The 12819-nt window shown below is 41.2% G+C and overlaps 1 protein-coding gene across 2 annotated transcripts in view; it reads left to right on the forward strand.

Moving 5' to 3' along the window:
* Positions 1-542: 542 nt before the first annotated feature.
* Positions 543-12819, forward strand: part of RBMS1 (RNA binding motif single stranded interacting protein 1) — a 140936-nt gene continuing 128659 nt past the window's right edge. For both annotated transcript variants that reach the window (XM_066553672.1, XM_066553674.1), the window contains exon 1: positions 543-838. In XM_066553672.1, the coding sequence (XP_066409769.1) occupies positions 764-838 (75 nt within the window). In that variant the 5' untranslated portion in view covers positions 543-763. The remainder of the gene's footprint in view (positions 839-12819) is intronic.

Genomic DNA, 12819 nt, shown 5'->3' on the forward strand with positions numbered 1-12819 from the left:
TTAAGCACTGCAGTCTCTTCTGCTCCGGCAGATAAATGCACCCTGTACCGTCAGGCGGAATTGAAGCCAAATTTGTTTTTCCAAAATTGTACCCAGTTTTCCCCTCCAGCTTGTGCCCTGCACCACTGCTCAGCAGCGGGATGCACAAAAGAGGGAAGGCGATAACAAAGCACAACCAGGCTAATTAGGTCAGAGCCGAACCGGGCTCGATGCGGCCGCTGCAGCCGTCCTCCTCCTCTCCTCCAGAACGTGGAAGCCTCCTCTCCGCTCCGCTCCCGCCGGGCACCGCAGCTTTCCCCGGCGCTGGAGCGGCCCTCGGGCCGAGCGGCGCCGCTCGCCGCCCCCCGCCCGGGGGCTGCCCCGCCGCGGGGCCACGGCTGGGGCTCGCCCCGGGCGCCGAGCGGGGCTAAGCGCCTCCCCTCGCCCCTGTCCCCCGCCCCTCCGCCAGCCCTGCCCCGCCGCCTGGCACCGCCGCGCCGGCCCCGAGCGCTCCCCGCGCCGCCGCTCCGCTGCCGCTGCTGCTCGGCCCGGCCGGGCGGGGACTTGGCAGGAACTCCCGGGCAGAGAGCGAGAGTGCCTGCCCCCGCTCCGCTCCGCTGTGGCTTTTGGGTGGACGAAGGTCTGAGCTCGGCCGAGGAGCAGCAGCAGCAGCAGCCGCCGCCGGAGAGGAAGAGGCAGGAGGGGAGAGAGAGAGACGGAGAGGCGGCTGGAGCCCCCCAAAGTACCCCCCCATCCCTGCACTGCAGGCTACATTTCCAGCTTCATGGGCAAAGTGTGGAAACAGCAGATGTACCCCCAGTACACCACCTACTACTACCCCCAGTATCTGCAGGCGAAGGTAGGGTCCGGCACGCCGGGCGGCGCGGCGGGTCTGGGGCTGGCCCCGCTCCGGGCGGCCGGACCGGGCCGAGCCGGGCGGGAGCTCCGCGGCTGGGGCACGGCCCGGGGGAGGCGGTCGGGTTGCACCGGGGGACGGAGACAGGAAAGAGCCGGCGGCCCTTTCCTGCCGCCCGCCGCCGCCCCGGGAGCCCCCGCCGGGCTTCCACCGCTTCTCCTCGCTCCCGACCGTGCAGTCTCCGACCTGACTCCCCTCTCGCCTTTCCCCTCCCGCTGTCGGTCCCTCCTCTTCCCCGGGGCTCTCGGCGTGTCTCCTCCTTCCCAACCACGTCCTCGGCCACCCCGCCGCAGAGCGGAGCGCTGCGGGCCGCGCTCCCGCTGCCTTCGCCCGGCGCAGCCCCTGGAACGCGGGCAGAGCAGCCCAAGTTCGGCCGGCGGGGGCTGCCATGGCCGTGCCTCAGCCGCGGCGGGGGTGCTGTGACATCCCCAGGGGTGGCAGGGCGCGCTTACTGCCGCGATGGAGGTGGCCGTAATTCCAATTAAATACGGGCATTGGGGAAGCTGTCGGATTGGGGTGGATACTCATTGTCTGCGGAGTTGGACCTTTGTGAGCTGCCACCTCACAGTTTTCAAACTGGATTAAAAAACGCATTGAGGGTCCAGGTCGTGATGATTAATGTACACGGGTAGCTGCTGTTTGTGGGGATACTGATGTTAGTAGTTCTTGCGGCGGAGGATCTCCACCTTTTTCCCTTTCTCCTTCAAGTCTTTAAGGGCAGCCAGCCCCACTGCTCTAGAAGCATCATGCTGCAAACTGGCAGATGCAGAGGTGGTTGCATCAGCTGTCTGGAACATTTAGCATAAGCCTTTCCAACCACCAGTGACACTCCTCACAAATCAAAACAGACCCATATGAGGCTTCCATGTGTGAACTTTTTTTAGAGGTTATTACTGTGGTGTGGGTTTGGTTGTGATTTTTCTATTTTTTTTGCTATTGAACTGTCTTGCCTCTTTGGCAATGACAGGAAAGAATTCCCTTCCCTTTATCTGCACACTTGATAGGCTCTTCTTTTTATTGTGTTTGTATTACTATATTGTGAAATGTATTTTAGACTGCTTGGCTGAAAAATAAATTCCATTTGACAGTCATGAGACATTTTACAAGGCAGTAATGAGGAGGCTTTGAAATGTGCTTTCATATGTACAGAAATTGATAGAAATGTGACGAAGGTCTTTGGGTGATTTGAAATGACTAATCTGTTAAATGTGTAATCGACATCAGGCTAAAGATGGACAGACTATAGCCATTTAAAGATTTAGCTGCAGAGTAATCACTGCAGTAACTGTTTACATATATATTTAATATATATATGTGTATGCATATATTTAATGTATTATTTTAAAGAAAGGTGGAATGCCTAAAGGACAGCCTTTTGCATCACATAGCTGTAAGACTATATTTACATTCTCAAATGAAACAAATGTCTTTATTCAGAAACTTTTATCCTAATGATCTTGTGTGGCAATTGTAAATTACAAACCAAGTACATAACGTGGAATATATATAAAGCAGTATCACTTGGCTGCTTTGACCTGTAAATAATTGGAGAGGGAGATAAACTCTGATAGCTTATAGTAGTTAGTAAAGAATGATCCTAGAAATCCATGATCCTATGAGAAAACATGATGGACTGTCTTTTGAAAATGTTTCCTGTACAGATAATTTAATATTGATTTGTTTTACAGTCAATGACATCTTCAAACTGCCTTGCAGTCTTTGCTATAAAATTATACAGCCTGAAATTACATTGCTCTGTTTCAGCAGAGAGAACACAGAGCCATTTGACCTACATACATGAAATGAAATATCTGAGATCCAGTGAAAGTTTCCTGTTTTCAGAGATCTTGATTTTATTAAAGAAATAAAAGAAAAATAGGTGTCTTCTTGGTATAGATACAGGGACCAGTGACTGTAGGTTTTGGTACTCAAGTATGCAGAATCCAGTAACATAAGCAATCTTCCCACTCTGGATCCCCTCTGGACACGTAGAAATATTCATTTAATTCATAGTTTTTAGCTGTTCTGTTCTTTGGGCCCTAAAACAGCTCACTGTCCACTCTATGTCCACTCTTTCAGTAATTCTGGAGAAATCTTTGGGTTTTGTTAAACACAAATGATAACAGAAGTGATTCGCCTTTGCTGAATGAGCAATGGGTAACAGTACATGATTATACTGGGGGAGGTAGGAAAATCTCCTAAACCAGAAGTTCTGCTTCTCATCTTATCTTTATTTAAATAAAGATGGAAAATCTGCTGACTAATAATCTGCAAATCAATAACTAGGAGGTGACAGGAATTCCTTGAAGATGGATTTTTCTGCAGAGTGCTCAAAAATACTCATTAGATAAATTGCATAAATTCCTAATGGCTCTTTGGGTTAAAATGTTGATGTGGTCAACTATTTAAATTGATATTAATATGTTACAGATTTTAAAAAACAGATTTTGTATTTGACTGTTATGATCTTCACAGTCTTATTCATGAAGTATTCAAGCTGGTTCAGTGATACATTCTGTGAGGAAATATAAACATTTGCTGTGATTCAGCACCTCCCTTCCTCTAGTCTTAGGGAACTCAGCATCAAAAGAGATTAGTGAAACCATGGACTTAAATGAAAAGAACAAAATTACCATTGGAAGAAGACTTAAAATGAAATATCATTATGGCAATGAAAGCAGTTTGAAATGGCTTTAAGTTGAAGCTTGTAAAACCTTCATTTTTAGGACAGTTTTTACTCTGGAATTATATGCTTGATATATTTGGTAAATTTTGTGTCTTCTAATTAGTGTATGTTTTAGGACAGTTCCCGTATTGCAGCATTGTATGGCTTGTCAGAAAGCATCAAAAATATTTTCCAAGTTCAATGGATGTTTCTAATGATTTAGGTGCTTTCTTTAACCATATTTCTGTAACATTGCTTTTCAAATTTCAACTCAGTTGTATCTGGTTTCCATGCTTGAAGCTTTACTTATAACTGAGAGATTTTGTATTTCAACATTTTGGAAAATTATTTCATTAATATTACATGTGCTCTACTAGTGCTTAAAGGCCTGTCTGCCCAGGAGTAAAACCTGGCTGTGCCAGGCAAAGTATTTTAATATTTAACAAGACAGAGTACACATAAACAAATACAAATGTGTAGAGGCATGCTTAGGCCACAGTCTGTTTGCTTTGGTCAAGTAAGAAATAAAAGTGAGTCTATGTTTTGTTTTCCCATATCAAATGGAATTCAGGGTCACAATGCACACAATAGTTTACAACTAAATTGTGACAACTGCCTGTATGACTGGTATTCCCTTGGAGAGTAATGTGGCAATATGAGTAATTCCACTAGTAGGCTTCTGTATCATAAAGGAAAGCTCTTTGTGTAAGACAGGGTTCATGGAAGATGGCAACATTTCCTATAGATAGCATGGCTTATCTAAAGTGTAAGCATTTAGTAGTCGTAGATAATACCTGTGTGATACTTGAATTCTAGTTATTTTCTATGGTATTAGGTAACAAAACCTAGAACTAATGAAGTCTTGTGAATCTTGCTAAATTGCCTTCGAGTGGGCTTTGAACTTTATCATTTGGTAGCTGCAAAACTGCTGCTTTGGCAGCTCTGAGAAGAACCAGTATTTCTAGAAGTTGTGTGGGTTTGTAGGCAGGACTGTAGATTGATATTAACTGTAGTGAGCAGGCAGATTCTGCCATGACAAAACCTTATTCTCAGGTTGATGAGAGCAAACTTTAAAATGGGAACAGTTAATTTTTATCCAAGCCTGTTGATGGCAGAGTAAGAAGGAAGTCAGTTAACAGTATTAAACCAAGTAGACTTGAAATTGTCTTATCAGCAGACACTGGATAAGCTGCAGTTTAGTGTCAGTATATGAAATTAATAGACCGATGTAGAACCTTCAGCTTCTAAAGCAGTAGAAGAAGAACCTGCTAATTGTTTGCTGCTTATGTGTGCCTCAGCACTGCATTCTTCACCAAGCACAGGTCTGTCATCCTTTAAAAAGTTTCAGGAGCTTATGGGCTGATTTTCATCAGTATCAATGATTACTAATTCTGATCACTTTAGTTAGGTTTATTTCATATGCACTAAGACTGCAAAATCTGTACATAGTAAAAGACAAATTTGCAGTAAAGGAGAGTATGCATGTTTGTAAGGTTGGACAGAAGCAATTTGCACATTTTATATTCTGGGAAGTTGTATTCATTGTCCCTAGTTGTGAGCTCTGTGGTTCTTGGCTGAGCTTAGAAATTCACTGAAATAAAAGAAAAGCACAGGTTAGTTGCAGGCAAGCTTTTTGTCTCCACACAGTTACCTGATCCCATTGTCCTCCTCAGCTTCTTGAATGTGTTCTCTCCCATTCCAGATAGGATGGAGGTTTATTGTGCAACTGTGCAGACAATTTCTTCCAAAAATGAACTCTACTGTGGAAGGGAAAGAATTGTAAAAATCTACCAATTTTAAGAAAAACTTGAGCATTTTGGTGGTAAGATAATCTCTCTGACTCTATAGAACTATTTCAGAGGATGGAAAATAGAGAGAAATGAAGAGTGTTACCTAGAAAGAGCATTTTCTGTTCTTCCAAATATCTCAGTCCAAAACTGAGAACATCCATTCATCAGACCAGTAACTTTTTGTCACTGATCACAGTGATTGTTCGTAATTCTTCCAGCCAGCTTGTTGTGTGAAGGGCATCTCTATCCTTGTCCCAGTTATAGCTCCTTTGAACTTCTAAAGTTTGGTTCAGGTAGCCTTTGGTGAAATATACCCTTTAGGAGGTATTTCTAGAAACTTTTGCTGGAATAATGCTTATATATTCAAAAGTCTCTCTAGAAATGGGTTGAGCAAAGTTCATACAAAGTTCTGCAAGAGTTCATATCACGTATTTTTGTGTACATCATTGTAACTCTCTAAACAATTCTGCTAAAGGAACATGAACTGTAGAAACACTTCACACCACCATCATCTCGAATACTGGTTTCACTGAAGCCAACATGAGTCTTGCCTTTCATTTCAAATAAGCAAAATTTACTAGAATCTTGATTTATTGTTGGGTTATGCTGATCATGCCTAATTTGGAGGTGATTTGCAATGCCCTGATGGTCATAATCTTCACTTCAGAGGAGCAAAAGTTAGGGAGGGCAACTTAGAGAGTGTGTGATTGGGGCTGGAATCAAGGAAAAGCAGCAATGGCATCTGTAAGGTGTGTTAATTTTGTATTTTTTTTTTCCCTAGGGACTCTGTTAAAAAGAGTTTTTAAATAGCCACAACTTTCCTCCCTGAATCCAACCTCCTTATGGAGAGGGATGGTATATGTATACATATATAATGACTGAATTTGCAGATGACAAAGTTAAAAATATTTTCTCCACTCAATCAATGGTGGAAATTACAGGTTCTTATTAGCTTTGTAGTTTCCAGAAGTTTGAGACTAAACTCATCCCTAAAGTACCCCATACTTGGGGCTTAATTTGATACTGTGTGATTTGCGTCATTTAACAAACGTCAGCAAAATCTCGGACCCTCTTTATGATTCTGTAGTAACTTTACTGCAGACATATGAGCAGATCCTGAGTCTGATGGTCTTATGGGACTGACATTAACAGAAAAGTGATAAACCTATATATGACTTGAAATAGTCTTGAGACATTTATTCAGGGCTGTTTTCCTTTTGTATTTTGATTGTTAACCCCCTCCAGGCACCGGGTTTGCGAATGTGAAGTTTATAACCAGTAGGTAGGCAATAGCTGTAAGAAGCAGAATTACACAATGTCTGACTTGTGCTGGTGTATTTTCTAGCTTTACTCTCAGCACAGGATCCCAAGGCAGTCATGAAAGGTGTTCAATAAGTTTGTGTGGGGAGAAGCTAATTTTCTCTGTATAAAACAGTTCTTTAAAGTATATTTTTTTCAAAACTCAGCTGGTACTCTTCATAATGATAGTAGGTTTGTTTTTTTTCTCATTACTTTTAAACCAGAATTGAGCATGCTATATACTTTTAAGTACTTTGCTTCTTGTTAGAGCATAAGTCTCTAGGTCTCAGTCTCAAGGATGAAATTTCCTTAGTAAATTTCTGAGCTTCCACTCAATGTTGAAAGAACAAAGAAAAGGTAGGCAAAATTATTCATGTTTTCCAATGAAGAATAATACAATGTAGTTAAGCATTGTTTTCTAAATCTATTTTACTATAAAACAATGCCTCTAAGAAATATATCTTTTTAGTACATACATCAAAAAAACTCATTGGACACAATTTTTCATCCACTTTGAAGTCTGAGTAGCAAAGTTTGAGCTATCAATGTTGATAGTATTTGCATCACTTGGAAAGGTAATTGATGCTACTAACACAGTACTCCTAATGAAAGAAATGTGATTGTGATAGTAGTAAAGAAGTTTGAACAAAGGTGTATTAATAAATGGGAAAGTATATCTTGGTACGGTTAGGTATTTCAGTTCCAGTCTTCCATAATCAAGAGCAATTAACAATGGTTTTAAAAAATAAGTTATTTTTCATTAAATTATGCTTTTCTTTTAAGAAATAGTCCATTGAAGATGTATGCTCAGATTTAGCTAAAATTACATACTTGTTTTTTGTTCAATTGTATAGACTTTGTGGCCTGTGCAAAGTAGTGTTCACAACTATTTCTGCTGGAAAAACTCCTATTTTGCTAAAAAGTGAAAAATGGTGGAAAAGCGTGTTGATAAAAATCTGTTCTATTTGAGTTTAATTCATTTCATTCAAAACAGACACAAAACAGATTCTGGTCATATCTACTGTGGTTAAATAGATCATAATAATTTTCTGACTTCATGCATCTACCTAGTGTTCCTCAGCTGAAAATATCAAGATCTGCATTGAAATGTTATTTCATTAAGTTCTAAGCTGAATTATGTTATCTCAGAATTAAGGAAGTCAGAGCTTGGACATGGGTAGGTATAACCAGATGCAGGGCTCTCTTCTTGCATGGTAGCTTTTGGAGCACCATCTTCTTGTTCACAGTCTCAGATTGTAAGAGCACATTTAGTCTCAGTTGCTCCAATGAAAACATTTCAAAATATATTTAAGCTAAGGTTTTGAAATCTCATGTAAGGCCTGTGAGAAACGCTTCAGAATCATTCCAGGTAGATAAACAGAGCTTACTGATACAAAATGGAACAAAATGTCTTGTGCATTGAGAGGGAAGTCTTGAGGTTTCCTAGAGAGGTAGAGTGAACAGGCTTCACTTTGTGGGTTTTACAACAGGTTAAGAAGTGAATTCCTGTGCTTGTCTCTTGGCAACACACACTGACACAATTTCCACAGCAGTTTATAGGCTGTGGTAGTATCTGTGACCTCTTCTATCCCTCAGGCCATGGCTACATAATCACTTTAATTTTACATAACTATGCACAGCAGCCAAAAAGGGCAATCTTGTCTTCCCCCATTGCTCCCAGCAACCCATTCTTCCCCCTGTGCTGGCCCTAGCATTTGTGTGATTGGTCAGTGAGCTGAATCAAGAAACCAGTCTGGCTGAATACTAAGCCCAAACCCCCTAGCTGCAGTACCTTTTTACAGTGGAGCAACTAATGAGATACTTAAGAAGTTTGAGATTTGCATGGCTGTGGGTGAAGTTGTCTCCAAAAGAGGTCCACCCCCTTGGGTCTCGCTTTTGTCTCACGAAGTGGGGCCGTGGAGCTTTTCTGGACAAAAGGTTTTCTGGAGCCTTGGCCAGCAGGGCTGCTGATTACACATAAATTTGCTGATTACACATGCAAATAATGCTGATTACAAATGCAGATAACTGTTAAAACTTTTTTCTATGACTTATCTTCTTTTTTTGTTGTTTTAAATTGTGTTAGATATTGGTGCACTAAGTGTTAAAAAACCTTTTGAGTCAATCTTTCATTCTTAGGACCAATGATTGTGGAGGTAAGTGTGAAATAATTTGCTGAGAGGGCTTAAGTTAGGTATAGGCCTGGGGGGAAAGAAAGAATCAAATGTAAATGAAACTTCCAGAGGCCTTGTAGCATAGTGTTACATCTAACTTTCCATTTTCAGCACAGTGCAACATTGATATTTTATTTCATTCTGGGGAAAGAGGGGAGAAGGCTGGCACTTCAAATTAGCAGCAGCTGCAGAATTAAGACAAGGGTGTTAGTGACTCATTTGGAAAAGTACTAGCGAAAACATTCTGTCTCCTAGAAAAAACATTAAAGAAAGGTTTATGATACAAACTTTGAATTTTGTGAATAGTGTCAGCGACCCTCTGGTTTCCTCTGGATAGCTTTCCTGGTTAGTGACCATTTGCTTTTGACTATTGCTCATGAAAGTGAGGAGAATACATGGGGACATATTGGAGGGGGAAACATGGCTCCTATCAGGGTCAAAGATTCCAGAGTGCCTCTTACTTCTTTTGACCCAGTCAGTTGTCCAAAAGCTCAGATTATTATTGTCCCAGGTCGCTGGAAAAAGGGCTATATGTAGTCGTTTCTGTGATGCATTTGAACAAATGACAGAGTAGTCAAACTCCAGTTTCCCTGAACACAGGAAACTTGGATCATAGGAGCAGTTTCTTTGTTCACAGTCCCAAATTTCTTTCCCCAGTTCACTATTCTCACTGCTCAGGCCTTTTACTGGACTGTATTCACAGTGTTTATATTTAGGCTGTTCTCTCTCTTTCCACATCTGTATTTGGGTGAGGTTTTTTTTCCTTTCTTTGATGAATATGGGTATTTCCCTGTTTTATGCCCAGGTCCTACAAATGGCTTTATTTAGAAGAGCAGGCTATTTTAAGAAGAGAAGGCTAAGGAGAGATCTAATTGCTGTCTAAATGTATCAAATAAGAATGCACTGAAAAAGTGGAGACAGACACTTCTTGGAGATGCATGGGGATAGGATCACAGGATACCAGGAGCTCTCTAAATCAGCCTTCTGCTCGAATCAGGTTTGTCTAGAAGATCACACCAGGTTGCTTAGAGCAGTATTTGGTCTGTTCTAAAAAGTCTCCAAGGATGGAGGTGCAGAGCATCTCAGCACAACCTGTTTCAATGCTAGCTATTCTTGTAGTGATTTTTTTCCCCCTTATTTTTAGTCTGAACCTCTCTTTTTTCAACTTAGGCTCATTGACTTGTAAGAACCTGGGCCCTTCTCTTTGATAACCTCCTCATAAATTTCCATTCTATAAAAGGAAAGCTGCTATTAACTCCCACCAAAGCCTCCATTTCTCCAGCCTAAACAAACCCAGTTCCTTCAGCTTTTCACAGAATATGTGATCCAGCCCCCAGCTGTCTTGACAGTCCTGCACTGAACTTGCTCTGGCTTACCAGTGCCATTTACTGGGGGCTCAGAACTGCACGTGGGATCCTGAATGGAGCCTTTCCAATGGGGGGTAGTCACCTCCCTTTCTGAATGCAGCCCAGCAGGAGCAGCAGAGCAAGCTGCTGGCTTGTGCTTGGCTGGCTGTGTGCCACAGCCCCCAGGTCTGTTCCAGCAGAGCTGCTCCTCAGCCAGTCACTTCTCAGCTGACATCATTTCAAGGGACTCTTCCTTTACAGGTGCAGAACTTTGCACTTCTCTGAGGTAAAAATGTTGAACACACCAGTCCCAGTATGGTGACTGGTAGTGCTCCACTTGGTCTAGGCATGACATTCACTGCCCTCCCCTTGTCTACAGAGCTGGTAGTTTTATCCTAGAGGGGAATAGGCAATAGGATGCAACACAGGTACACAAGTTAGGACATAAGAAAATTGTAATTAGATATGAAGAAATTTTTTTTCACCATAAGCATGACCTGAAGGTACTGAGAGAGTTCTGGAATCTCTCGGAGATGGTAGAAAACTCAACTGGACAAGGTCCTGAGCAATCTGCTCTCGGAGGGAAGTTGGACTGTATGACCTCCAGGTGTCCTTCCCAAACTAGTGTGTGATTCTGTAAGACTGGCCCTGGTAGCCATCCATCAGCATAAGAGGCTCTACAGAAACTGTTACTGTTCCTTCCATGCTCCATCCTTGTAAGCTGTGCTATGGAATTTGGAAAGGAAAGGTATAGAAGGAAATCCCTTTTTCTCTTTAACAGAACATGCATTATACAAATATGCAAATGATATTTCAATAATCATAAATCATGCAAATTCCCTTATCCCATTTTAGCAAATATCTTGTTTAAGCTGCTTAAAATTTGAGGCTTTAGGTTTGTCTATTTATTTTTCTCCTGGCAGAAGATTATAGTGCTACCGAATTATGCTGTAAATTGTGACAGACTTGTATACATTCTTATACCAAACCACTTTTTTAGGCTGACATTTCTTGTTCCTGCATCAAATCTGAATGTGTTGATAAGTTTTTGTCTGGAGCATGGATTAAAAATTAAATAAAACAATAATTAACCCCCAAATCTTGTCTCTTTCCAAGCAGACACTTTACAGAGATACAGCAGAATACTGAGGAAGGCAGTATTCTTTCTAGTAGAAAAAATTGGAAGAATTGACATGTTCCTATTGCTTTTCACTAACAGTTCTGCTATATTTCACATGACTTTTCTTCCAAATTACAGTAAGTTCATCAGCTGCAGGAGCTATGGATACGTGAAAGGCTTCCAAAGCCACCCACCCAACTTCTTTAGCTCGCTCTGCTTTTATTAGCACTTCTTTCCAGTGTCTTTTATATACTCTCCCCCAGATTTTCTAGGGATTTTCAATGGCAGGTATAATAATAGGAACTCACATGTTCCCAGATCCTGGAGTTAATCTTAAATATGCTGCTTTTACTAGATCTTAAAAAAAATAAAATCACAGCTATGGTTGTCAGCCAGATTGGTGATGAGAAAAACATGTAAAACCCACCAAATGCCAGTTCATTTTTACTCTGCTAACTGAACTGATCATAGTTGTCCATTAATTCTGAAAATAAGGTTTCTTGTTAGGTGCCAGAATATAAATTTAGGGACCCAACACTGGATTAAGTTGGCCCTAAGATGACTTTCATTCTCAGAAAGTCAAAGATAGCAGCATTATCACTGCAAGTCATTATAACTTGTTACCAAAGAAGTTACCAGTTGAATACTTCTTTATTTTTTTTTTCTTCATCCTGGGATGTTTACCTTGAAGGTGACTGGGCTATCCAAATATAAAAAAAAAAAAAGTGCAGATTTTTCCAAAAATATAGAATTAGGAACAAAAATGAAGATATATTTGTGTATTGGAGTTGTCTTTGGTTTCCGGAATTTTAGATGCTATTCTTGGAATTTTATTTAGTTGAGGCCTGGGATCAGGGAGAAATGTTACCAAGCACATAATACTTTCATGCTGAGTAGCTGTGCTACTTTCTGGGAGAAATAGCAAAATACCACAGTAAAAATGGAGGAGAATGACAAAAGTTTACTTTGCCATGTTGCCCCCAGAAGAGGCAGAAAAGCAATTACGCATATTTTATATTTGTTGCCCCTTTCCTTCTTTTAAAATTGAAAGTGGAATTCTATGTCAGATGAATAATTGAATAATGATTAAATGAATAATAGATACCTTTTTTATTCATATGAAGTATAATGGGTCATTTTCCAGCTTACTTACACTCTAGTCAGCTCTGTCAAGGTTAGTTTAAATGGCTGCTCTTTTACTGATATCCATATGAAGTTTAGAAATGTGTATATGCCAGCAGAACTCCTGGCATTTAAAAGGTGTGGCACACCTTTTAAAAGTAGGAGTTTATCTGAGTGCTGTCTTCCAAACTGTATTCTGTCTTCTCATTGATGGAAACTGCTGCTGTTGTCATCCAGGGAGGATGCTGCACATCCCAGTGCTCTGGTGGTGGTTGTATACAGGCATTTTTAAAATGTGTTGGATATATAGACTAGCTTAGATTTACCTACCAGTTGTTAAAAAATATTCATAGTTGGTTCAGTTTCCTTGATTGACATTGACTAGTTACTGTTATTCTTTGATCTTTG

The sequence above is a fragment of the Molothrus aeneus genome, chromosome 7, assembly GCF_037042795.1.
Source record: "Molothrus aeneus isolate 106 chromosome 7, BPBGC_Maene_1.0, whole genome shotgun sequence".
Lineage (NCBI taxonomy): Eukaryota > Metazoa > Chordata > Aves > Passeriformes > Icteridae > Molothrus > Molothrus aeneus.